General features: G+C 38.2%; 2 protein-coding genes across 6 annotated transcripts in view; both read right to left on the bottom strand.

Annotated features, from left to right (window-relative positions):
* Nucleotides 1-26,896, bottom strand: part of CLYBL (citramalyl-CoA lyase) — a 338,666-nt gene that overhangs the window by 132,128 nt on the left and 179,642 nt on the right. For 4 of the 5 annotated variants that reach the window (XM_028526441.2, XM_036011412.1, XM_036011411.1 and 1 more), the window contains exon 2: nt 26,120-26,306. In XM_028526441.2, the coding sequence (XP_028382242.1) occupies nt 26,120-26,306 (187 nt within the window). Of the gene's footprint in view, nt 1-26,119; nt 26,307-26,896 lie in introns of those variants that run through there. The other variant, XM_036011414.1, reaches the window with a different exon arrangement.
* Nucleotides 10,330-10,795, bottom strand: LOC114508519 (60S ribosomal protein L31-like). Its single transcript, XM_036011415.1, has one exon. The coding sequence runs from the start codon at nt 10,747-10,749 to the stop codon at nt 10,501-10,503; it is 249 nt and encodes an 82-aa protein (XP_035867308.1). The 5' UTR covers nt 10,750-10,795; the 3' UTR covers nt 10,330-10,500.

Below are 26,896 nucleotides of genomic sequence, written 5' to 3'. Positions count from 1 at the left end.
GTTCTTTCTGAAACAAAGGACAGAGAAGCACCTCCAAATGGCTTACGCCAAAGGCAACTTCAATGACTCAGGTGACTGCTTTCAGGTCAGGGATTTCACTTCAGATTTTGCTGGAATCATGCCCAGTCAACACTCTCTGTGCTGGGTTCCTCTCCATCCCTCAGTCCCAATTTCTCTGGGAGGTTTCATTTTCAGGTCCAGGTGGGAGACGCTGGACACATCTGGCTCCCCAGGCACTATGGCTGTAGCAGCCTCAGGCTCACCTCATGTCAGATGAGATCCTTTAAGGGGAAAAAACTCCCCATTTCTCCTGCAACAGGAATGAGATTCACTCTAATTGGACTGACTAATGTCATGGGACTTAGACTGAGCCAGTCACTGAGGCCAGCTGAATACAATTCACTGATTGGTTAACCCTGAATCCCAGACCCCTGGCTGAAGCTATACACCCAGACCACATGGACAGGAATGCAAGTCAGCAGCTGATGACTGAAGAAGGAAAAGTGAATGCTTGGTGGCAAACCACAAATGTCTTCTATACCCATTCATATTGTTCCCAGGAGTGTTTCCACTCTTGCAGGAGATGAAGCCTTAAAACAAGAGTCTTAAATGGCTCTCTAATTATGGGAGATTCTAGTGCTCTGCTGAGGAAGGTGCTGTTCGCAGTACTGCTTCCTCAGCCCCTAAGGCACTCTGTGGCCACCTGACCTGGTATGTGCACAGGTACATGCAGCTTCTTCTCCAGCATAAGCAAACACATGATATAACATGATGTAATCTCTTCACATGTAAGCCTCTATCAGAAAAACAGGGTGTTGATGTGATGGATATCCACATAATTATCCCTATTAGTACATGTGATGGATATGTACTGGATTATCTACCTTCATACCTAACCTGATTGATATCCATGTGATTACCTGCCGTGAAAACATACCCTTTCCTGCCTCTTATGCAATTACCTTCCTCCATATAGATGGAATTGATGCCCATGTGGTGACGTGCTCAAGATATACGTGTGACTGATACCCATGCAATTATATAACACAATGATATGTCAATGGTTGATACCCATGTGATTATCTGCCAAGAGGATACCCATGCAAATGAAAATTGACTAGTCCTGCAAGCTCTAATAAAAACCCTCACCAGCAAGCCAAAACCAATGGCTAAGACTTAAGAAAGCTTATTTTTCTTTTTTTTTCTTTTTTTTTTTTACAAATATTCTTTTTTTTTTAAAGATTTTATTTATTTATTTTTAGAGAGGGAAGGGAGAGGGAGAGAGAGAGAGGGAGAGAGAGAGAGAAACATCACTGTGCGGTTGCTGGGGGTTCTGGCCTGCAACCCAGGAATGTACCCTGGCTGGGAATCGAACCTGGGACACTTTGGTTCCCAGCCCGCGCTCAATCCACTGAGCTACGCCAGCCAGGGCTCAAGAAAGCTTATTTTTCAAAAATAAAAAGGAGCTCTGGCTGGTGTAGCTCAGTGGATTAAGCACGGGCTGCGAACCAAAGCATCGCAGGTTTGATTCCCAGTCAGGGCACATGCCTCGGTTGCAAGCCATGGCCCTCAGCAACCACACATTGATGTTTTCTCTCTCTCTCTCTCTCTCTCTCTCTCCCCCTTCCCTCTCTAAAAATAAATAAATAAAATCTTTTAAAAAATCTTGAAAAAAAAATAAAAAGCCCACCCATATATTGTTAAGTATATATGTATTTTTATACATGTGTGTATAAGTATATGTAAGTGTATGAGAGGTCCATCTTTTTTTGTAGGGTGTAAAGTAAAATTTGGAATAGGACTATAAAATTGGAATAGCATAAAGGTCAATGCTCTTTCCAGCTCATTCTCAGATGCTAAGGCTTACAAGTAACTGGAAAACTGTTACTGATTTCACAGAAAGTGGCATTAGTTTGTATTTTAGTTCATAGACTTTGGTTCCTAGTAACTATTTAATGACCACATAAAAAAATCAGGAGTAGGGAATTACTGATGGAAATAACTATGTACAACTGAAGGTGAGGTGCTCACATGGACACCAGCCAAGGCCATATTCCCAACTCCAGAGCAGATGTCAGTATTACAGATAAGGCCACACTCAGCTTCATTTCCCAGCCTCTGTGCTCTTCTTAAAAAGAAAGAGTCTAACTAATAGCATGTTCAGTCATTTATCTTGCTCCCTTTTCCCAATTCATTGTTGTGACTTTTGAGAAAAGCATGTAATATCCCCATAGAATTTGATGATTTTCTTTGTTAATGTCAAAAAAAATGTTAATCCATGAAGAGAACCTTCCTGGGTAATGTTAATTCAGCTGCCTGTTTTATAATAGGATTATGTTTTCCAGGATTTCAAAACCCCACTTGTTAGCTACCAAATAGACTTCTACAACAGCTATAAAATCTAATTTAATCCCTATTGGCATTAACAAAACAGCCGAGGTACAATGTACATCTAACTACACTTAACACCCTACAACCTCCAATAAATACATACCATTTCTTTTGAAGTTATAAAAGGAAATTGTTCAGTGGGATAACCAGTCTCATGGGTCCAACCATACAATACCTCTAAGGCAGAACAAATGTTGTTTACATACGGTAAGGATTATGGGGAAAGTTTATTTAAACAGATTAATTCATGTTCACATGTATTAATGCTCCCTTTTCCAGCATGCAAATTCAAGTTAAAATTATTTTCCTTTTTTTTCATTTGAAAATAATTATAGGGGGATTCAAATATTTGGTGTTACCACTTAATTTAAGAGCCTAATTAAGTTAGAATAAATTTCAGAATAGAACAAGCACTACTACACCAAACTCAAGGAAGAAGGAATACCATATTTCACTTTATAAAGAAGAAGGGCATTTTTTGGAGAGTGGGTGAAGATAAGGGAAGGGGAAGAGGCCAAAAATGATCACATGAGCTAGGGAGAGTGGTAAGCAGATTTCATTTTTGTCTTTGGTCTTCATTCCTCTATCACGCTTTCTTCAAAATGGAGTTGAGTTGGCACTAAAAAGGGCCTTTTAGGAATGTAAAATCTGAGCACAGTGTAACAGGCACATTCCTTCTCTCACCCCTCCCACTCATCCTTCAGACAGGTGACTATAGGGAAGCTTATGGTAGGCCAGATGGGAACACAAATATGCTGGCAAAAATTGTGTCAAGATGAAAGAAAAGAAAACAAGAAGGCTGACATGTAACATATCTAAGCACTAGGAAGTTGAACATGAATCTCGGGGCAGTCCAACCTCTTTAAAGATGCAAATTGCAGTCAAACATAGAAGCAGTAGGGCTCTGTTTATCCTTTCACCAAGGGTGCAAACTGCTAATCAGGCTTCATTGCTGGGCTGGCCACTTTGTTTATCAATAAATAGGAAGACAGTTAGACTATAATCTTTCTGCCCAGTACTGGTAGCCAAAAGAAAATGCTGGCAGCCTGGTAGTACCGAGTTCCAGTTGCATCAAAACTCAATTACTATTGTAATAATGTATGAGTATTTGCAAGTTGCATAGGTATACTACATGTGTCCACAGAATCATGGAACTGTATTGGCAGAAAATGAGCTTGCTTATACACGGACTAAGGGGACTGTCAAAATAGGCCTATCCTCCAATAGCTGAGCTGTGGAATCTTGTTTAGAAAAACACACACACTGGAAAAGAGTTAACATGGAAGATACAGAAATCTATATGTTAACACAACATAACAAAAACATGGCTTGACTAAAAGCAAACAATAAACAGGCAATAATATCAGCTCTAAAATGGGAAATTTGATTGGAATATGCTATAACTACCACTACAAACTCTATTACCACAGAATGCTTGTACACCTTCTAAAAGAGATGTTCAGAGTTATTTTCACGCCAGTGAAGCTACCTTCCTGACTTACTATAGTGAGACCCAAATCTAAAATACAGAACAAATTTAAAAGCTAACTTATTAACAAATATTCAATTACACGTGTATTAGGCATTCAAATTGTCCAAATAATGACCTTAGCTCTTTGTTTCATTTTTCTCTGTAAAGATACATCTATAAAAGATTGAGATGCGTTCCAAACTTCAAGAAATTCCTGAGATGGAAATACAAAAGAACTATAATTTCCACAATACATGCTTCTATTTTTTTTAAAAATTTTAATGGATATTATTTTTATTTTTCATTTTTAAGTGTATTTTATTGATTATTCTATTACAGTTGTCCCAATTTTTCCTTCTTTGCCCCATTCCACCTGGTACTCTTATTCTCTCCAGCAACTCGCCCCCACTCCTTTAGTTCATGTGCATGGTTCGTACATATAAGCTCTTTGGCTACTCCATTTCCTATAATGTTCTTAACCTCCCCCTGTCTATTTTCTACCTACCAATTTGTACTTCTTAATCCCTACACTTTTTTCCCCATTTTCCCCCTTACCCCTCCCAGCTGATAACCCAACAAATGATCTTCATATCTATGATTCTGTTTCTGTTCTGCTTGTTTGCTTAGTTTGTCGTTTAATTCAATTATTTGATAATTGGGAATTTATTGCCATTTTAATGTTCATAGTTTTGATCTTTTTATTTTTCTTATATAAAACCCTTTAACAATTCATACAATCATGGCTTAGTGATGATGAACTCCTTTAGTTTTACCTTGTCTGGGAAGCACTTTATCTGCTCTTCAATTCTAAATGATATCTTTGCTGGATAGAGTAATCTAGATTGTGGGTCCTTGCTTTTTATCACTTTGAATACTTCTTGCCAGTGCCTTCTAGCTTGCAAAGTTTCTTTTGAGAAATCAGCTAACAACCTTATGGGAACTCCTTTGTAGGTGATTGCTTTCTCTTGCTGCTTTTAAGATATTCTTTATCTTTAACCTTTGGCATTTTAATTATGATGTGTCTTGGTGTGGCCCTCTTTAGGTCCAACTTGTTTGGCACTGTCTGTGCTTCTTGTACTTATATGTCTATTTCCTTCACCAAATTAGGTAAGTTTTCTTTCATTATTTTTTTTCAAATAAGTTTTTAATTTCTTGCTCTTCTCCTTCTGGCACCCATATGATTCAGATGTTGGTATGTATGGAGATCTCCCAGAGGCTCCTTACTCTATCCTCCTCTTTTTGAATTCTTTTTTCTTCTTGCTATTTTGATTGAATGCTTTTTTCTTCCTTGTGTTCCAAATCATTGGTTTGATTCTCAGCTTCATCCTCTTCACTCTTGCTTCCCTGTAGATTTTTCGTTATTTCACTTAATGCATCCTTCACTTCTGCCTGGGTCTTTTTTATGCCGTTGAGTACCTGTGAGTTCCTGGAGCATCCTTTAAGAAGTATTTTGATATCTGCATCTGATAGGTTGCTTATATCCATCATGTTTAGTTTTTTTTCTGGAGTTTTGTTCTTTTTTTTTTTTCATTTGGACAATACTTCTTTGTCTCCTCCTTTTGTTTGTTTCTGTGTATTAAGCAGCCTCCCTGTGTTTGTTTCTGTGTATTAAGTAGAGCTGCTTTGATCCCCTGTCCTAGTAACATGGCCTATTGTAGAAAAGGCTGCCATCTGAAAGTGGCTTCTCTAAATCTTTGGTTGTTGGACTTCCATACAGCTTGATTTTCTGAAGAATCTGGGTAACATTTGTTTTTGTAGTCTAGTTGTAATTTTTGCTATAGTTCTGTGTAGAGGTGAAGCATGTTTACCTATGCCTCCATTCTGACGAGATATTTTTTCAGATTTTAACAGATTTATGCTGCTTCTATTAATGTTGAAATACATGTATTATAAATTATCACCATATTGATCACATGTAATGCATTTATCCATTAAATGTTTGCTGAGTACCTACTATGTACTATGCACTATGGGAATATGTGGGAGATAAAATAGCACCCACTTTTCAAAACTGACAGTCTACCAGGGAAACAGGTGTGGAACAAATCATTACATTAAGGTATGATGACTGTTATGATGGGGAATATTTAAAAAAAATTTTTTATCCTTACCCAAGGACATTTTTCTTCATTGCTTTTTTTTTAAGAGCGAGAGAAGGGAGAAAAGGAGATAGAAACATCAGTGAGTGAGAGCAACATCAATTGATAACCTCTCCTACATGCCTGTACTGAGGATTGTACATGCCTGGGCCAGGGATTAGACACACAACCCAGGTATGTGCCCTGACTGGGAATCAAACCCACAACCCTTTGGCTATGGACAATAATCCCACCAACTGAGCCACCCCAGCCAGGGCTGGACTAGTCACTTTTATTCACTCCCAACCAGTCTTCCCTTCTGTGTCTGGCTCTCTCCAAGATACCAACTCATAGCAACCTGCTGTGGCAACTCAACATAGGGAACTATGGCCCACTTCTGCCAGGATGACATTTGGACAGGTGAAAATCTGACAGGTTCTGTATGGCTCTGCTAATAAATCTCATTAGCAAGTGAAGCAAACAGCTCTAGGGTGTGGACTGCCTGGCTCTCCTACTTATTAGATGTGTAATTTTGGGTAAGTTTGTATTACACTTTCCTACCTGTCAATGAGAATAATAATAGCACCTCTTTCATAGAGTTGCTGTGAGCATGAAATGAGTTAGTCCATGCAAGACACTTAGAAATACAGTAGACCCCCTTATCCATGGGAGATACATTCCAAGACTCTCAGTGGATGTCTGGAATTGGAAGTAGTATTGAACCTTATATATAACAAGTTTTTTCCTAAACATACATGCCTATGATAAAGTTTAATTTATAATAGACACAGTAAGAGATGAACAGCAATAATAAAATAGAACAATTATATAACAATGTATTGTAATAAAAGGTATGTGTGGTCTCTCTGATAAACTGATTTGATAATCTAGACAGCTACTAAGTGACTAATGGGCAAGTGCAGTATACAGCATGGATACATTGGAAGAACTGATGATTCATGTCCTGGATGGGACCGAGAGGAACAGTGCAAGATTTCATTAACTATCCAGGACAGTGCATAATTTAAAATCTATGAGTTGTTAGTTTCTGAAATTTCCCATTTAGTATTTTTGGACTGTGGTTGAGCATGTGTAACTGAAATCGCAGAAAGCTAAATTACAGATAAGGGAGGACTGCTATAGAGCTGGCACACCTGAAGTACTCACTAAATGGTCTCTGAGTACTGTATTGTAGTTGGAGCAACTTCAGCACCATGGTCAGCTCCAACCCCCTGTTCTCTTAGAAAGTGCAAAAGTTGGAAAGAAGGATTGTGGGAAATTACTTCTGGCCCAGAAATGGGCCAAAATTCAAAAAGGCTATCATCCTTCAGACACCCCAGGAAGGAGGTACGATAATGCCTGTTTCCCCCTAACCCTCAAAGTTGAAGGCTTATATGTGCAGTATGCCTCCAGAGGAAGTATAGAAAAGCTCAGTTGAGTAATCCCAGCCTAGAGAGCCAAGACTACCCTGATCAATGAGAGTTCTTGATCTGGTTCACCCTAACTCTCTAATGTCTTGACTCCAAAACTGGATGTTTCATACCTACTTCAGGCTCCCTTTGTTCTGGCAGCCTACTTGAAACAGTTTTTTCCATTTATTGGCTCCATCTACTTCACCTTCCTCCATGTATATATCCATCACAGCTTCAGAAAAGAGAAGCTCTTGACACCCCCTGTGCCCTGCAAGGCTGCACCAGTTAGGCCAGACTATCAACCTTCCCCTGCTACTAGGAAATAGCATTTAGACAATATGCATGATAGGCTTAGGAAAACAGCCTGTCAGGGCCCAACCCTAGCTTTGTTATTCTGCCCTGGGAGGCTCAGAGAATTCACCTTCTACTGAAAAAACTTGAATCTTTGGGAAACCCACTTTCATCTCAGGTTACTTCACTGGTTTATATTTCTTTCTAGGCTTTTGCTCTTCAGACAGATGTCTAGGGAGATCTTTTTGGTTATCTGGAGCTAACCAATTCTTTGCCAAAGAACACACTGCTTCTCAGACTACCCTTGGCTGAAAATTCAGAGCCCAACTGCTAACTTTTAGAGGTTAATTTCTGACCAATGAATGGCTAGCACAGCTGCATCACATGGGGAAAAATACAAAAATATATTTGAAACAGACAACATGTCTTTAGTAGAAAGACAGGCTATACCTTGGTCTAATTCTTGTTGACATTTTTCCCTAACAAGACACACTTTCCTTTTCTTTTCCCATTAAAACATCATCTTTCCCAACCTACATAGCAGGTATAGAATAACAATTAAACCACCACCAACACCACTATCACCAACCTGAGGATATTTAAAAATACAAAAATGTAATGGAAAAGTGTAATATTATTTTTAAATTAGCTCTCTAAATCAGAATGTTAAATTATGCCTCAAAATATTTCCACCTATTTGTTATTGAAAACATGGTGGTATTTCTTTGTTTTGAATTGTGGCCACTAAAATAAGAAAACTTGAAAAAATATACTATGCTTTTATATCAACCATGTTGCTCTGCAAGATTTCCTGCTGTCATCCCTTTATTTTGGTGGTTGCTATGTGTACTTGCTTCTTTGGTCATAAAGATTTGGCAAACTGAAGCCTCTTGGGCTCATTTTGTTAAAATCACCTGTGGTCTCCTGATAAAAAAAGAAAAAAAAATTAGTTGGTAGCTAAACTTGGAATAAGTAAGTTTAATGATTTACACTATACTCTCCAAGCTATTATTTCATTTCAGAGGGATGGGCTATAGTTTCTGCTTTTATAAAGTTTCAGTTCATTTAAGCTGAGTTCCTTTCTTCCAGTCTTAATTTTAAGCTAAAGCTCAAAGGCCTGTTTTACTGCCTATGCCTGGGCTTTTCAAAGTTAGGTATATAACATTAGAGATCATACTCAGTCTTAAATGAATTCCTAGGAATTGCAGAAAAGAAAATAACTGGCAAATGGAAGCCTGTATCTCTTTGTAAAAAGATTTCGTTGAGCTCATTAAATGGAAATTGCTGACTATTATGATCCTAATAGAAATATTTTAATTCTTGCATTAAGAAGATTCCTGTTTTGAAGAATAAAACAATGAGGAGGAGTTGTTTGTTTGTTTTCTAGGTTTTGAAAACAATTATTCCACAAAAGAGAAAAGGTTATTATGGATATGACGAGACTGACAAAGGACTGAAAACACTTTACTACTTTTATGAAAACTTGGATAGGTTTTTATATCAGAACATTTAAGGATCAAAAAGACCTTTCAGAGTTGCTAAGCATGGTTCAGCTTTCCATACTGTTCCAAAAAGATTCACGGGTACCCTAATTCCTATTAAAGAAATCTAAACTCTCAAGTCTTTTAATAAAGGGAAGGCTCCCCTCGGAAGAAGAGCCCTCCCATCCTAATTTCACACCCCTATAAAGAGGAGTTAGCTCCCCACACCCCTGTATACATTTAATCATTCACTGCCCATCATTTAGCTTTCTCCCTGTGGGAAAGTAGGCCTTTCTAGTCTACTAATTTATTTCAAAGTGACATCACTGAGGTATTTAAAATCTAGCCAAATGGATATGTGTGTGCATAAGGTAAGTATAAATGGGGATTTTGTGTCTATGTATATGTGTGCACACATATGTGTGAGTACATGCTCAAAAGGAAGTCAAACAAGAGTGCACAAATTAAAGAGAACACATACATTCAGGGTAGAAAAGGATCTTCCAATGTGCAATTAAAGGTATTACAGACTAACTCAAGAGTTAACTAGTTTGTTTAAAACAATGAATATCAGTAAATCATTCATATTACTAAAAAATTAATAATAAGCCAATAATACCCCTGACTGGTGTGGCTCAGTGGGTTAGGCATCATCCCACAAAGTGGAAGTTTGTCAGTTCCATCCCTAGTCATGGCACATGTCTGAGTTGCAGGTTCAGGCCCCCATGAGGGTGCATATGAGAGGCAACCAATCAATGTTTTTCTCTCACATCAATGTTTCTCTCCTCCTCTTCCCTTCTCTCTAAAAATAAACAAACCAATAAATAAATTTAATAATATGCCAATAACTTTGATATTTGGTGTTTCTTAATGAGCAACTCATTCATAAATGCAATGATTGCAACTTCTGCAGCACCTGACAGGAGTCCTTGTATGAATTATTGTTCATGAGGAGGCACCTCCAAAGTGTCTTACATGGGGGATATTGACACAATCCCCTCACTTCTACATCCTTGTCTTCTTTACAACCACTAACCTTCCTTACAGTCTTACTAACCTTCCTTGGGTCCTAATATCCAATACAGATGGAGGGAGTAGAAACATTCAAAGAACACTGTCCAGGGTGGGTGATCCTATGGAACTTCAGAAAAACTGACTATTGCTTTGAGGGCAAATGGCTTCCTCTTGCTTTTCTTTTTTTTTTCTTTTTTTTTGGCAGTTTTATAACTTTATTCGACAATCAGCAGTTAGTTCTCATCCACATTAACTGTTTGTAGATTTTTGAAAGTGGTGACAGGTACATAGGTGACCAATGTATAGAGCTTGTTTGGTGAATCTTCATCCTCATTACGTTTTCTGAACAACCGCACTCGGATTCAGTATGGGACATTCCTTATTCCTTTGGCCCAGACAGCTTTGTTGAGCCTGGTGTCAATGCGCACATCTGGAGTTCCCATCTCCTTCATGGCAAATTTCCGGATCTCTTTAAGTGCCCGAGGGGCACGCTTCTTGAAGCCCACTCCATGGATGCGCTTGTGGATGTTGATGGTGTACTCTCTGGTTACTACCTCGTTGATGGCAGAACGGCCCTTCTTCTTCTCGCCACCCTTCTTTGCGGGAGCCATTATGATGGGCCCAGGTTGAAAAGAGGGCCCTCTTGCTTTTCATAGTGGAAGATAGCTTGGACAAGATGGCCCTCCTGGCAGCTGTAGGTCCTATGTCAAGCAGAGCAGGTGGTGGGGTAGGGAGCTACTGCTCTAATTCCTGTAGGCCAGGGGCTTTCTGGGACCCTCTGCTGAGGTCAACTGTCCTCAGACAGCCCGTACCAGCCCCTGTGGCAGGCATCCTCCCTCTGTTTCTCATAATGGAGAAAGTCATTGTGAGGAAGTCTTGCTCAGGACCCAGATCTCAGCCCAGCTCTCTCTTGCTCTGAACCATTCTCATGGAGCCCAGGCCCTCAGAGGCAGATCTGGCCATCTTTCTCTAGCCATTTTTTACTCCCTTTCTGCCAAGAATTGTTCAAGTACTTGGAACAGCAATGCAAAGTAAAAATCTATTACTTAACTGCTTAAGAAAAATAATTTTCTCTCTGATTTCCTGAAAAAAAAATAATAAGATTTTTCTAAGATAGCTCTTTCTAGCCCTGTAGTGTTAAGAAATCTATGAGGGAGCTTGAAAGGAAAAGTGGTATTTTCTTATCTCTACAGTGTTTTCTTTGTCTATAATAGTTCAGGGAGAAGGTTAAAGCAATAGCAAACTTGGAAAACTCCATGACACTGAGAGCAAAAACCTACCTGTGCCAATATTTTACCCTTTGATAAGCAGAAATCCAAAGTATGAATCATTACCAGCAAACCTTGGCTTTCTAAACAATCATCAGAATCCTGAATTGATAAATCCAACACATGCCCAGGAGTATAGTTAAAACAATTGCTATTTAGGTATTTATCAAACACCCATATAACACTTACTATGTGTCAGGCACTGTCCTAAGTACTTAAAAAAATATCAGCCCATTTAATGTAATTCTGTGGAGCCAATACTATTTTTATCATGATTACATTTATTTTACAGAAGAGGAAACTGAAGCACAGAGAGGTGGAGTAATTTGCCCAGTGTCACACTGTTAGGATGAGACATTAATCAGAATACAGACACAGAAGTTTGGCTCCAAAGTCTGTGTTCTTGACCACCAAATATGTTCTTCTATGTGAAAACGACATCTTAAGGAATGTACTAACTATCCATTGTCCTAAATTTTCTAAGCTTTATTCCTTTAAAACTGACACTACTGCTTTAAAAAAAATAATATTTATTTAGTATTTGAGTTTACAAAGTACTTTTTAAAAAAACTGTTGTTCTATTATAGTTGCCCCAGTTTTTCTCATATTGCTCTCCACTGCCCTGCTCATGCCACCCCCTCCCCCCAGTCAAATTCCACCCTGTTGTCCATGTCCACAGGTCCTTTATACTTGTTCCTTGACTTGGCCTTTCGTCTTTCTCTGTTATCTTCCTCCCCCAACCCCTCTGAGTTTCACAGCTGGTCCTTTCATTATCACCAATCTTACCAGACAGATAAGGAAAGGCTCTTAAGATTATCAGGCTCAAGTTCCCCTCTCCACTAAAGAGTGTTACAATAGGGAAGTTTAAATGGATCATCTGTTGTCAAATGCCCTATCCTTTTCACTGAACCAGGTTGCTAGTATCAAACTAAGTTTCCTATAAGTGACATTCCAGATTTTATTACTTTAGGTTCTTAAATCACAGTTCAGAGTTCCTCCTTTGATTTTTCTGATGGTCAGTATAAGACCCCCTAATGACCATAAACTCCTAACCTATCCCCACTCCTTACAAATCAAATTAGAAAAAAAATGAGTTTATGTTTATTTAAGTTGTTTCTATGCTTCAGAGGGGAGCCTTCTCAATAGGAACTACTAAAGGGTGTGATCACCCAAACAAGGAAACATACCCAGATAAACAAAGCCACAGGAAATCTAACACAAGAGAGAGGTGAGGGAAATGCACTCAAGTCTTGAGGGGATCAGAAGATTCAAGGAGAGATTTCTCCAAGAAAATAAAACTGATAAAATACTGGATGCTTTTGAATATATAATGAAGATATTTAGACAATTAGTGAAGAAGTAGTGTTAACTTAGTAATAACTGAATAGGAAACTAGGCCAGCAAAAAACCAAACCAAACCAAACCAAACCAAAAATGAGAGAGAGAGAAGATAATTATGAACTTCAGGAAATACAATATGTTGGTGTAACAGGGTGCAGCCAAGGGTGGGCCCCAAATATAGATTTGTAATGGGGTCTAGAACTCAGGGTGTTCAGGAAATATTAGAGAAAAAAATATATATATGATGTCTTCACCCCCACTAGTCTGAGCTGGGGGATGGGACACAAGGAGCAGGGCCATTGAGAGCTGTTTTGCATAGCAACAGCTTTGCAGCTAATCTCTGGCATGGTCATTCAGCATATCTATAGCCTTTAACTGGTTGTATAGATATGTTAAATAGCTGTGGCCCTGCTTTGAGCCAGGGGGATGGGAGTGACTTCAACCCAGGATGTGACTCCCCCTGATCACAGAACCTTCATGAGAGCTTGGAGATGATTGGCTCCATGCCACAGGGCCACACCTGACCAGATTTACTGTGGCTGCCCAGTAAAGCGAGAAGAATATAGGAATGCTGGCAGGTATAACTGATTGTGGGGGGGAGTTGAAAATGGGGCTGCAGAGCAAGACTGGTATGGGGATTTAAACCCAGATGTGGCAGCTATGACAGGAATCACCACAAGGTTTGGGCAAAGGTCAGGATCACACGGCTTTGGCAGAGGGTGGAGACCATGTGGTTTGGGTGAGAATTAGGACCATGCAGTTCTGAGGTGTACCCTTTTGCCACGTGGCTTAGGCAGCAGGAGAGACTTTGCCTGGAAGAAAAGGGGGAAAGGACTCTTGCTGGTGGGCCGTGGGAAGGTGCCTCATGGCTTTGGATTAACTGGAGATTGTGGTGGCAACACAGCTGATGGTGCTAGAAGCCTGAATCACAAACTTCTACTTCTTTTCCTGAGATACATACCCTGGACTGGGCAAAAGGGATGAGGAAGGACTGTGTGCATTTGTGGGTATTCTAAAGAACTTTAGTATTTAATGAAGACATTAAGCCGTAACTCTAAACCTGTACAACTCTTAAATAAATAATTCCTTTCCTTTTCACCAATCTCTGGCATTGAGAGATGTCTTTTCTCTGCAGGCAAAGTGAACCTAATACAGGGGGGATCCCCAGAGAAAAAAGGGGGGTCCTTTTGGTAGTAATATATCATTCACCCCCCCTGGTCTGTTCTGTAACATCAGCAGAAAAGGAAAGGTAATCAGTTTATTACAACATAGTTCAACTCGAAATAGCTTTTACACTGAATACTAATCTCATCAAAGTTACATATAATTGTACTGAGACAACTGAGAGATGGCTCACAGATCATGGAGATAGGGTGATAGTGGAGACAGAAGTAAATCCTATAGCAGGGTGTCAATATCATGCCTAAAATTGGGGGACAAATTCAAGAAGTATATTATTTAGAGGTATGCAGGTGAATTCCACAAGAATAAGCTAGAAGGGGTAAAAGGGACTGTCTTTGGAGAGGGGAAATGGAATAAAAGTTAGGGGGCTGCTCCATTTAATAACTATTTGACTCTGTGTGTGAGAATAAACTTCAGACTAATTTTGTTCAGGTTCATAATAATTTTTTAAAATAATGTGCACTTTACTTTTGGCAAATTGGCACAGCATATTCTCTGAAGGGCCATCTTACTATAAAATGGATACATTTCAACAAAAGTACTTTTTAATGCATTACTGGGATCTTAAGAATGTAAGATAGTTTTCCAGAGGCCAATGTAAAATAGCAACAACAAAAAAAAGAGTTGAATTCTGACTTTGTAAGGTCAGAATAATAAGAAAGCTAGGAACCAAAAGCCTCTGTCAGACATGGTATAAGATTCTAAGCCCAAGACAGCTGCAAAGATGGAAAAAATAAACTGTGACTTTAGATTAGCACTGCCCTTGCCTCCAAGCAGAAGCAAACACAAATTCTCTTTGGAGGAAAACCTTCCCACTCAGGCTCTTATACTTACCAAGAATTAATTACAATCAATATGATTTCATAGCATAAGTATAAGTCAGCAAACAACAAAAGCAAATTAGATGCAAATATCATGGAATTTTCACATTCAGCATATATAAAAAAGAATCAAATAGACCCTGGCCAGATAGCTCAGTTGATTAGAGTATCCTTCCAATATGCCAAGGTTGTGGGTTTGATCCCTTGTGAGGGCACATACACAAATTAACCAATAAATGCATAAATAAGTAGGTTGCGAGTTTAGTCCCTGGTCAGGACATGTGTGGAAGGCAACCAATTGATGCTTCTCTCTCACATCAATATTTCTCCCCGCCTCTCTTTGCTACCCCTTTCCCCTCTCTCTAAAATCAATAAGCATGTCCTTGGGTGAGGATTAGAAAAAAATGTATAAGTAAGTGGAAGAACAAATTGATGTTTCTCTCTTCCTCCATCTCTCTCTTATTTCCTCTCTCTCTAAAATCAATTCTTCTTACTTTAAAAAAAAAGGTTTTATTTATCTGTTTTTAGAGAGAGGGGAAGGGAAAGAGAAAGAGAGGGAGAGAAACATCTATGTGTGGTTGCCTCTTGCATGTCCCCTAACTGGGGACCTTGCCTGCAGCCCAGGCCTATGCCCTGACTGGGAATTGAACCCTGTGACCCTTTGGTTCATAGTGCAGAGCTCAATCCACTGACCTACACCAGCCAGGGTTAAAATCAATTTTTTAAAAAGAATCAAATAGGCGTAGCTCAGTGGATGGAGCGCGGGCTGGGAACCAAAGTGTCCCAGGTTCGATTCCCAGCCAGGGTACATTCCTGGGTTGCAGGCCATAACCTCCAGCAACCGCACATTGATCTCTCTCTCTCTCTCCCTCCCTTCCCTCTCTAAAAATAAATAAATAAAATATTAAAAAAAAATTTAAAAAGAATCAAATAGAACTTCCATATATGGAAAATATAATGGCTAAAATTAAAAATTCAGAGGATGGGTTAAACAGATTGGACACAAATGAAAAGAAAATTAGAAAAGTGTTAATTAGATATGAAGAATTAATCAGAATATAGCACAGTGAGAAAAGGAGACAGAATGAAAAGTTATTAAAAGACAAAGAGCATAGAATAAAAAGCTTCTAAATATGTCTATTTGTCATCTCTGAAGGAGAATATAGAAAGGATCAAATATAAGTGACATTTAAAGTACTAGGGGTGATATTTTATAGAACTGATAAAAGACATGAATCTGAAAATATAGAAAAAAGTAAACTATACCATGTGTAGGAAGAAAGGGAGATAGGAGGGAAGAAGAAAGAAGTAAACTCTAGTCACCATTTTAGTAAACCTTCTGTACACCAAAGACAAAGATCTTAAAAACCAGTCAAACAAGAAAAGAAAAGCAACAGTTTTTAGATGAAAATGAACTTCTCAATAGTAGTAATAGTAACCAGAAGACAATGAAATAATATCTTCAAATTTCTGAGAGAAAATAATTGTCAATCTAGATCTGTCTATCCAGACTAACAATAAAGATATTTTCAAATAAACCACAACTGTGAGAGCTTACCATCAACAAACCTTCACTACAGGGAAATTCTGAAGGATGAACATCAGGAGAGAGGAAGGTGAACTGAGAAAGTAGGTCTAAGATACAAGAAGAAATAACGGGCAGAGAAAGTAGTAAAATATGTAGATTAAGGTAAATAATTACTAAATATATTAAATAATGATAATAATAATGTAAAATTCATAGGTTTAAAGAGATACCGGGTAAGATCTGGCTAACATGGAGGTATAGGTAGAAATGCTTCACTTCCTTGCACAACAAAAAGAAGGATAACAACCATTTTAAAAACAAAATATAACTAAAACTGCCAGAATATCAAACGGCATGGAAATCAGACAACCAAAGAGTTAAAGAAAAAAACATTCACCTAGATAAGAAGTGGGGGCAGAGAGGATGCACAGCAAGGTGGCAAACCAGGTGTGATTTCCCACGTTTGCGTGCAGATAAGCCAGGAGGAACAACTGGAGAGGGAGACAAACTATGCAACCCAGGGTTCCAGAGTAAGGAAATAAAGCCTCAAAGGCTCTGGCTGAAAAAACTTGTGGGGGTTCAGCACAGGAGAAACTCCTAGGATCACAGGAAAGTCCATTGGAGGGGCCCACAGGATCCTAGGATATACAGAAGCCCAACCCCCCCAGGAATCAGCACCAGAAGGGCCCAATTTGCTTGTGGGAAATGATGGAAAGATGGGCAAGAGCCAAGCAAGCAAGTGGAATTGTTCCCTCTCTGACCAACCCCTACATAACAGCACCACAACGTGCTCTGGCCTGGCAAATGCCTAAGGCCCTACCCCTTACAACATAACAGGTGTGCCAAGACAAAGAAATACAACCTAAGTGAAAGAACAGATCAAAATTTGAGAAAAAGAACTAAGTGATGAGGAAATAGAAAACCTATCAGATGCAAAATGATAGTTTTGCAAAGTTCAAAAACACTAGTGATCAGCATGCTCACAGAAATGATTGAGTTCGGTCCCAAAATGAAGGAAGCTATGAAGGTTGTACAAAGTAAAATAAAGGAAAATATACAGTGAACCAACAGTGATGAGAAGGAAACCAGGGCTCAAATCAATGATTTGGAACGAAAGGAAGAAATAAACATCCAACTGGAACAGAATAAAGAAACAATTCAAAAAAATGAGGAGAGGCTGAAGAACCTCCAGGACAACTTTAAACATTCCAACATCTGAATCATAGGAGTGTCAGAAAGAGAAGAGGAAGAGCAAGAAACTGAAAATTTATTCGAACAAATAATGAAGGAGAAGGGTTTGCATGTCTAGTCCCTAATCTGGCCAAGGAACTAGACATGCAAGCCCTGATGCTCAGAGTCCCAAAGCAGTTGGATCCAACACACCAAGACACATCATAATTTACTCACAATTAAAGATAAGGAGAGAATCTTAAAAGCAGCAAGAAGAAAGGAGACAGTTACATACATAGGAGTATTCATAGGACTATCAGCTGATTTCTCAAAAGAAATCTTACAGGCAAGAAGGGGTTGGAAACAAGTATTCCAAGTCATGAAAGGCAAGGATCAACATCCAAGATTACTCTATACAGCAAAGCTTTCATTTAGAATGGAAGGACAGATAAAGTGCTTCCCAGATAAGGTCAAGTTCAAGGGTTCATCATCACCAAGTCCTTATTATATGAAATGTTAAAGGAACTTATCTAAGAAAAAGAAGATGAAAAACTATGAACAGTAAAATGACAACAAACTCACAACTATCAACAACTGAACCTAAAGCAAAAGCAAAAATGAACTATGCAAACAACTAGAACAGGAAGAGAATCACAGAAATGGAGATCACATGGAGGGTTATCAGTGGGAAGGGGAGAAGGGAGAATGGGGTTAAAGGTACAGGGAATAAGAAGCATAATTGATAGGCACAAAATAGATGGGGGGAGGTTAAGAATAGTATAGGAATTGGAGAAGCCAAAGAACTTATATGTACAACACATGGACATGAACTAAGTGAGGGCAGGATTGCTGGAGGTTGGTGGGGTGTGGGGTGAAGGGGGATAAAGGGGAGAAAAAACTGGGACAACTGTAATAACATAATCAATAAAATATACATTAAAAATAATTGCAGTTGAATAATACAAAAAATATTGGGCAAAATAACAAACTTCAAGGAATATGTTTGAATTTCATGTTTTCTAAAATTCTTATATTGTCCAGGATGAAGATACCAGTTAATTTTAGGCGTTATTAAGTATACCTGGTAAAATTTCAAGAGTAACCAACATCAGTTAGAAATACAGTCACAACTTCTAACTTTGAAGAGTGAAAAATGGACTGATTAAAATAAACCAAAAAAGTCAAATATCTTTAAAAGGCAAAAAAATATATATGAGAGAAAGAAACAGAATAGGTGAGAAAAACAGGACAAGATATAATGGTATATTTAAATCTAAATTGATCAGTAGTACATTAAAAGTAAGTGGACTGCTCTGCCCAGCAGGGCTCAGTGGGTTGGGAAAGGTTGCTGATTCAATTCTCAATGCACATGCCTGGGTTGCAGTCCAGGTTCTGGTTGGGGACGTGCAAGAGGCAACTGATCAATGCTCTTCTTGCACATCGATGCTTCTCTCCCTCTCTTCTGAAAATAAGTAGATAAAATCTTTCAAAAAAAAGTAGATTAACGTTTGATTTAGAAAACAGAGGTTGTCCACATGGATATAAAAGTTTAAGGAATAAGAGACGTATTTAAAATATAAAGATATATAAAAGTTGAAAGCAAAAGGCTGAAAACAATATACTATACAAATACTAATCAACCAAAAGAAAGCTGATGTATTCAAATCAGACCACAAACTTTAAAGCAAAAAGCTTTTTAGGGGATAAGGAGCATCAGTGCATAATAATAAATGATTAAATATACTAGGAGGCTATAATAGTTTTACATTTGTATATACCTAACAATATAGGCTCAAACTATAAGCAGCAAAAATTGATAGAGCTACAAACTGGCAAACTTTCCACTGGAGAGTAAATTTAAACTAGCTTCAGTAACTGATATATCAAGCAAATGAAAATCAATAAAGATTTGATTATTTTAACAACATGATTAACATAACTAACAACATAATTAACTTGGTATACTGAAAAAAATATAGGACGCTGCATCTAGTAAACAAAATATACACATTGTTCTTTTTTTTTTTTAAGATTTTATTCATCCATTTTTAGGGAGGGAAGGAAGGGGGAGAGAGAGAGAGAGAGAGAGAGAGAGAGAGAGAGAGAGATCAATGTGCGGTTGCTGGGGGTTATGCCCTGCAACCCAGGAATGTACCCTGGCTGGGAATTGAACCTGGGACACTTTAGTTCCTAGCCCGCGCTCAACACTGTTCTAAAGCATGCATGAAACACTTACAAAAATGGTTTATGTATTAGGCCATAAAGTAGAACTCAACAAATCTGCAAAAATCAGCATCATTCAGATCACATTCTGTAACCACCATCAATTAGGCAAGAAGTCAGTAACAAATATGTAAATTAGAATATCTTCTATACACTTGGAAATTTTAAAATTGTAAGTCTCTGTTGCTCAAACTGTGGTCTTTGGACTACTCTTGGTCCACACACTCTGACAATGCCCACACCACTAAGGTAAGTAAGAAATGGGGAGTATAAGTTTAGAAACTTTTATAGCACTTGACATTACTGTGACACCCAAGCAGCATTAAATTTTCTAGCAATTCTTTCCTTTTTGGATTTTGCCAAAGTATAAATCCATAATAGATTGGAAATATTTAAAAAATAAAACCAAGTAACAACCAATAAAAATAACCAAACTAGTTCTTCATCACAGAGAATTTGGGAAGTACTCTTATGTATTTCATGGCTCAATCAAGAGATAAAATGGAAATTAAAAAATACTTAAAACCAAATGATAATAAAAAGTATGCATTCTTAAAGACCTATCTTGTTAGATTATAGTTATTTACTTTTTTCCCCCGGTCTCCCCAGCAGCCTTTGACTTGTCCAAGTTTAGAGACCATGCAATCTTTGTTCCCCTCCTGCTGCCATGATCCCTGTTTGTATAGGTACTCGGTGCTTATTTAAATATTGAGTGTTTAGCCCTAACTGGTGTGGCTCAGCTGGTTGAGCATCACCCCCTAAACCAAAGGGTTGCTGGTTCAATTCCTGGTCAGGGCACATGCCTGAGTTGTAGGTTCAGTACAGGAGACAACTGATTGGTGATTCTCTGTCACATCAATGTTTTTTCTCTCTCTTTCTTCCCTTTTCTCTAAAGTAAATAAATTCCTTAAAAAGAACCATTATTAAGAGGTGACTTCAAGAAAGAAAAAGGAGTATGAATAAAAATAAATGAAATGTCAAAAAAAGAATATGAGGTATGTGAACAGTGTCAGACTTATCTGAACACTGCAAATGAATTGAAGTCCCTAGTTCTAAACAGATTACAATCAGAATACTGAAATAATTTGCAGATATGAACACAGAACTCCTGTCAATCTTTGAAAAACCATGGGGTACACAATGGTAACAAAAGAGAAAGAGAAGTCAGGGTTAATTATGGATTATGCTGACAGATGAGGCTAAGGCTGATTACTGGCAAAAGATACAAACATTGGTTCTGCTGTTTAATAGCACTGTGACCTTGGGCATATTTCAAAACTTGGCTGTAAAGATTCAATGAAGTAAGATACATAAAGCATTTAATATAGCACCGCTTACATAGGAAACTCTCAGTAAATTGTATCTTATTACCATTTTTGTGTCTCCACATTTCAAAAAGAGGGCAGTAACAACTAGATACTGACAGGTTTTTCAAGATCAAGTCTCATCAATCCAAGTCTCATCACTTTTCTGGCAAGGTAGAGGAGAATGTATTCCTAGATAGGTAGATAAGGAAGGTCTACTCATTTTGAAATGACACTAGAAAAAATCTCTTATAATATCCTTGTGAAAAGATTAAATTTTAGGAGAGCTGTGTGACTGAATAACTATATTCACAGTACTGATTCATTCACGTGACCTCTCCATGCCTTAGTTGCCTTATCAGTAGAAGGAGTATAATTGCACCTCACTGGATTGTTATGCAAACTAATGCACTTAGAACAGTGCCTGGAATTTAGTCAGCACTACATACATGCATGTTGAATAAATTGGAACAGAAGTTTCTAGTGACATACTTGTGCAGTACCTGACTCCAATTTCTTTAATGTTTCCATCAGAAACTTGTTAAATTTTCATATGGTATGCTTGTCAAATGCTCAGATAATATAAATGCTAGATAATGAAATCAAAATCCAAAAATTTGACAGGGCAGGGCTATTAAATGAGATATATGAGATAAAATTAAATACTGGATAAGGATTTTAAGAAAAACAATATTTTTTACAAGTACTAGCCTGGCTTGCCAGAACTTTACGTGGATAAGAAAGGGAAATTTAGTTTACTAAAAGCTCATGCTCTTGCTGGTGTGGCTGAGTGGATTGAACACCATCCTTCCAACCAAAAGGCTGCCGGTTTGATTCCCTGTTATAGGGCGTATTACTGGATGTAGGCCAGATCCCCAGGTGGGGACATGTGGGAGGCAGCTGATCCATGTTTCTCTCCTATTCTTTCTCCCTCTCTTCCCCTCTCTCTAAAAATAAATAAATTAAAAATTAAAAAATGCTCAGCATGCATAAAACTGTGTCTAGCAATTAATGCAAAGTTTAAGTGTATTAGGTTGTAGAGCCATAGTGTCCTAATGAAGACATAGATGCCAAGATGGTGGGCACATTGCCCATCATAAACTCTTCTCTCCCCTTCCCCTCCTTAGGTTCTTCTTAAGTAGTGGCTCTGAGTACAAGAAGGAGCTGATGACCACAGATGAATAGGAAGGAAATATAAAGCAATAATAGACCATATTCTAACTCATTAGAATGGCAGGAAACATACTCAGGTGCGTATGTTAAGAGAGCCTCAAGATTTGTAAAGAAATATAATTAGAAGTTTATCAGGACACCTAATGGCTCACTGTGTTACACGCTAAAATAAATTCCCCTCTAAACATGATTATTACAGGATTTATCTGCTCTATTTCCTATAGGAAATCAAGATACTCACAGGCATTTAATCAAATTTTTTCCTCCTAATAATCTTTGTCCCTGACAAAAGAAGATTTTTGCCATCCCACACTACAGAAAAGAAATTGAGGCAAAGAAGTAAATAGAATTGCCTTGGGTCATAGAAAACTGGAATTACAATTTAGCACCTACTCTTAGAGTGCACAGTATGAGCTTTAGAAGCAAGCATACTAGAATCACATTATAGCCTTCAAGAAAAAGCTGATTTATCTTAATCTCTGGGAGAGAGATTAATTGTATTTTCCTTAAAACATGCCAAAGACCTTGAATAAACACTTTGGATTCCACATGTTTATTCTAATATTTTTCCAAATACTTAGAAATCCTTTGTTTGATGATTAGGAAGATGCTAGAAATTAACTTAAAAAGTTAAAGCAAGTATTTGTTTGCTAGAATCTCCAAGGAAAAAAAATAATAAAAAAGGTTGTATCATATGCTCACAGCATTCACCTAGGACAAGAAACTATAAAATAAGCATAAATTAAGATGGTCCCTCTGTTCCCCAGCCCCATAATCTGTTTCCAGCCCAACCTCACTGTCTGGGGACTGCACAGATAAAGGTCAAGTGAAAGCATTTTTTAAATAAAAAGGTCCCATGCATACATTAGTTATTCTTATAATGATTTACATATTTCACCTCATTATTGAAAAGAATTTGTGTTCATTATAAAAACCTGGAAAATAAAGTTAAGCAAACCACAATGAATCAAAAGTACCCACTATGCTAAGAATCTTGTGTACTTGTTTAAAACTGGATATTTTCTAAGATTCATTTTATTGGTTAGGCCATAAGAAAATCAGCCAAAGGCTGTATCCTTAAGGGTCTGTGCTCAGTTTCCCTTTACCTAACTGGTAAAAAATGATAACTTATCCACAGAAAATTATCTTTCATTTTCTTGGCACTTGTCTCAGTAGAGTTAAGGCTACTACTTAATATACTTGGTGGTAAAAAAGAAGAAATAAATTCCTAATTGTTTCTTACTGGCCTGAAAAATTTAAACTACATTTCTAGGATTAAGTCATTTATCCAAACTAGCAAATATCATGGGCAAAATGGATTGTGACTATTTATTTGTACACACACATAGTCTCAAGTGCTGGAGGTCATGATTTTAAATACATTTTGTTGGATTCTTCCTTTCTCTTGAACAAAAGACATACATACTGAGAAACCATACAAGGGCTGAGTCAAGAATAGATTAGTAATCACCTGGCTGGTGTGGCTCAGTGGGCTGAGTGCCAGCCTGTGAACCAAAGGGTCACTGGTTTGATTCCCAGTCAGGGCACATGCCTAGGTTTTGGGCCAGGTTCCCAGTTGGAGGTGCAAGAGAGGCAACTGATTGATGTCTCTCACACATTGATGTTTTTCTCCCTCTCTTTTTTCCTCCCTTCCCCTCTCCAAAAAAATAAATAAACAGAGAACTTCTGGCCAAGATGGAAATGTAGGTAGATATACTTTGCTTCCTCACACCAAAAGAAGGACAACAACAAATTTAAAAACAAAAAATAACCAGAACTGACAGAAAATCAAACTATATGGAAGTTTGACAACAAAGGACTTAAAGAAGAAACATTCATCCAGACCAGTAGGAGGGGCAGAGATGGGAGGCCAGGGTGGAAAGGACCAGAGGCAAGGCAGAGGCTGGAGGACTGGGGCAGGCAAGGTGGCTGCTGGTGGAGTGGGCATCCCCACATTCAAATGTGGATAAACTGGGAAGGACAAATGGGGAGCAAGACAGACCACACAATCCAGGGTTCCAGTGGGGAGAAATAAAGCCTCAAAAACTCTGTCTGAAAAAACCTGTGGGGGTTGAGGCAGCAGGAGAAACACCCAGCCTCACAGGACAGTTTGTTGGAAAGAACCACAGGGTCCTAGAACATACATAAACCCACCCACCCACCCAGGAATCAGCATCAGAAGGGCCAAATTTGCTTGCAGGCAGTGGAGGAAGTGACTGAAACCTGGAGGAGAGCTGAGCAAGCAGCATTGTTCTCTCTCAGACCCTGCCCCACATATAGCACCATAACACAGCAATGTCAGTTGCCCCATCCTGGTGAACACCTAAGGCTCCACCCCTTATTACATAACAGACATGCCAAGACAAAAAATATGGCCCATATGAAAGAACAGATCAAAGCTCCAGAAAAAATACAACTAAGTGATGAAGAAGATGACCAACCTACCAGATGCAGAGTTCAAAACACTGGTAATCAGGATGTTCACAGAATTGGTTAAGTATGGTCATAAAACAAAGGAAAAAGTGAAGGCTATGAAAAGTGAAATGAAGGAAAATGTATTGGGAACCAACAGAAAAGGGAAGCAAAATGGGACTCAAATCAATGGTTTGGAGCAGAAGGAAGAAATAAACATTCAACCAGAAGAGAATGAAGAAATAAGAATTCAAAAAAATGAGAAGACTATCTGTAACCAGAGGGGAGAGGAGAGGAAAATAATGGGGGAAAGAAGGGAAAGGGTTGTCAAAGAATGTGTATGAAGGCCCCATGGACAAAGCCAAAGGGGGATAGGATTGAGGGCAGGAGGCGGGGGTTGGTGGAGTGGGAGAGAGTGGTGGCGGGAAAATGGAGACAACTGCATTTGAATATTAATTTAAAAAATGATTAAAAATGCAAAAAGAAAAAAATGAAGAGAGGCTTTGGAACCTCTGGGACAACTTTAAACATTACAACACTTGAATCATAGGGATACCAGAAGGATAAGAAGAACGAGAAATTGAAAACTTATTTGAACAAATAATGAAGGAAAACTTTCCCAGTCTGTCCAAGGAACTAGACATGCAAGTTGAGGAAGCTCAGAGAGTGCCAAAGAAGTTGGACCCAAGGAAGTACACACCAAGGCACATCATAATTACATTACCCAAGATCAAAGATAAGGAGAGAATCTTAAAAGCAGCAAGAAGAAAGGAGACAGTTACCTACAAAGGAGTTCCCATAAGGCTATCAGCTGACTTCTCAAAAGAAACCTTACAGGCAAGAAAAGGCTGGAAACAAGTATTCCAAGTCATGAAAGGCAAGGATCTACATCCAAGATGACTCTCTCCAGCAAAGCTTTAATTTAAAATAGAAGGGCAGATAAAGTGCTTCCCAGATAAGGGCAAGTTCAAGGAGTTCATCATCACCAAGCCCTTATTATATGAAATGTTAAAGGGCCTCAGCTAAGAAAAAGAAGAAGGTGAAAATATGAACAGCAAACTCACAATTATCAACAACTGAACCTAAAACAAAAACAAAAATGAACTAAGCATATAACTAGAACAGGAAGAGAATCACAAAAATGAACGTCACATGGAGGGTTATCAAGTGGGGAGGTAGAGGAGGAAGAATGGTGGAAAAGGCACAGGGAATAAGAAGCATAAATGGTGTATACAAAATAGACAGGGGGAGGTGAAGAGTAGTATGGGAAATGCAGAAGTCAAAGAACTTAAATGTATGAGCCATAAACATGAACTAAGGTGGGGGAATGGCTACAGGGCAGAGGAGAATAAAGGGGAGAAAAAATGGGACAAGTGTAACAGCATAATCAATAAAATATATTTTTAAAAATAAATAAATATTTTTTAAAAGGATAGATTAGTAATCAGCAAAAGGGAAAAACAGTAAAATCTTTCCGAATAGTTAGCAAATGCTACCAGGAGAGCACCAAATTTCAATACCTTTCTTTTTCCTACCCTAAGAAAAAATTATCTCATTACCTTTTTGTTCATAGCTACACCATCCTCACAGTCGAGCACTGCACAATCTACATTCAGGGACGGAATCTTCTTTATTTTCTTTTCTTCATTTCCAGGTACATAGAGCACTGCCCTCCGAGGAATGTACTTGTGATTGGGTGAGGAACTATATCCAAGCCTGGGCACATCAGCTGCCAGAGATGCTTTCCTGCAGGAGACATAATTGGGATTAGTCCAGAACAGAATTCATTTACAGATTCTTGGAAAACCTGATTTTGATGCAAAATTAAAATAGAAAACACAGATACCCTTTTAAAATTATGGCAGAACGCAATCACACATAACAGCCAGGAAAACAATAACAACAGAAATAACCAAGAAAACAAAATGTCATTTTGACTGAGGTTTAAAAATATATAACACTGTTTAGTGACACAGTTTTCTGAGAAAAGAAGGAGGGTATACCTATTTCTTCCAGAAAAACAAAAACTTTCAGTATTAGCATATTGTCCAGATATCATCCATGGAGAAAAAGGAGACATTTATATCAAAAAGTTCCTAAATAACAACACTATCCACAATTATATGAAAGTAAAAAGATAGAAAACAAAAAAACTATGTGAGCATGAGTCTCTTCCAGTAGATTATTAAATGATTCAAGTTCAGTTTTGTCTTTTTTTTAAAGATTTTATTTATTTTTAGAGAGAAGAAGAGAAACATCAATGTGTGGTTGCCTACCACACACCCTCTACTGGGAGCCTAGCCTGCAACCCAGGCTTGTGCCCTAATTGGGAATCA

The sequence above is a fragment of the Phyllostomus discolor genome, chromosome 11, assembly GCF_004126475.2.
Source record: "Phyllostomus discolor isolate MPI-MPIP mPhyDis1 chromosome 11, mPhyDis1.pri.v3, whole genome shotgun sequence".
Classification (NCBI taxonomy): Eukaryota; Metazoa; Chordata; class Mammalia; order Chiroptera; family Phyllostomidae; genus Phyllostomus; species Phyllostomus discolor.
This window is presented reverse-complemented; position numbering and strand designations above follow the sequence as displayed.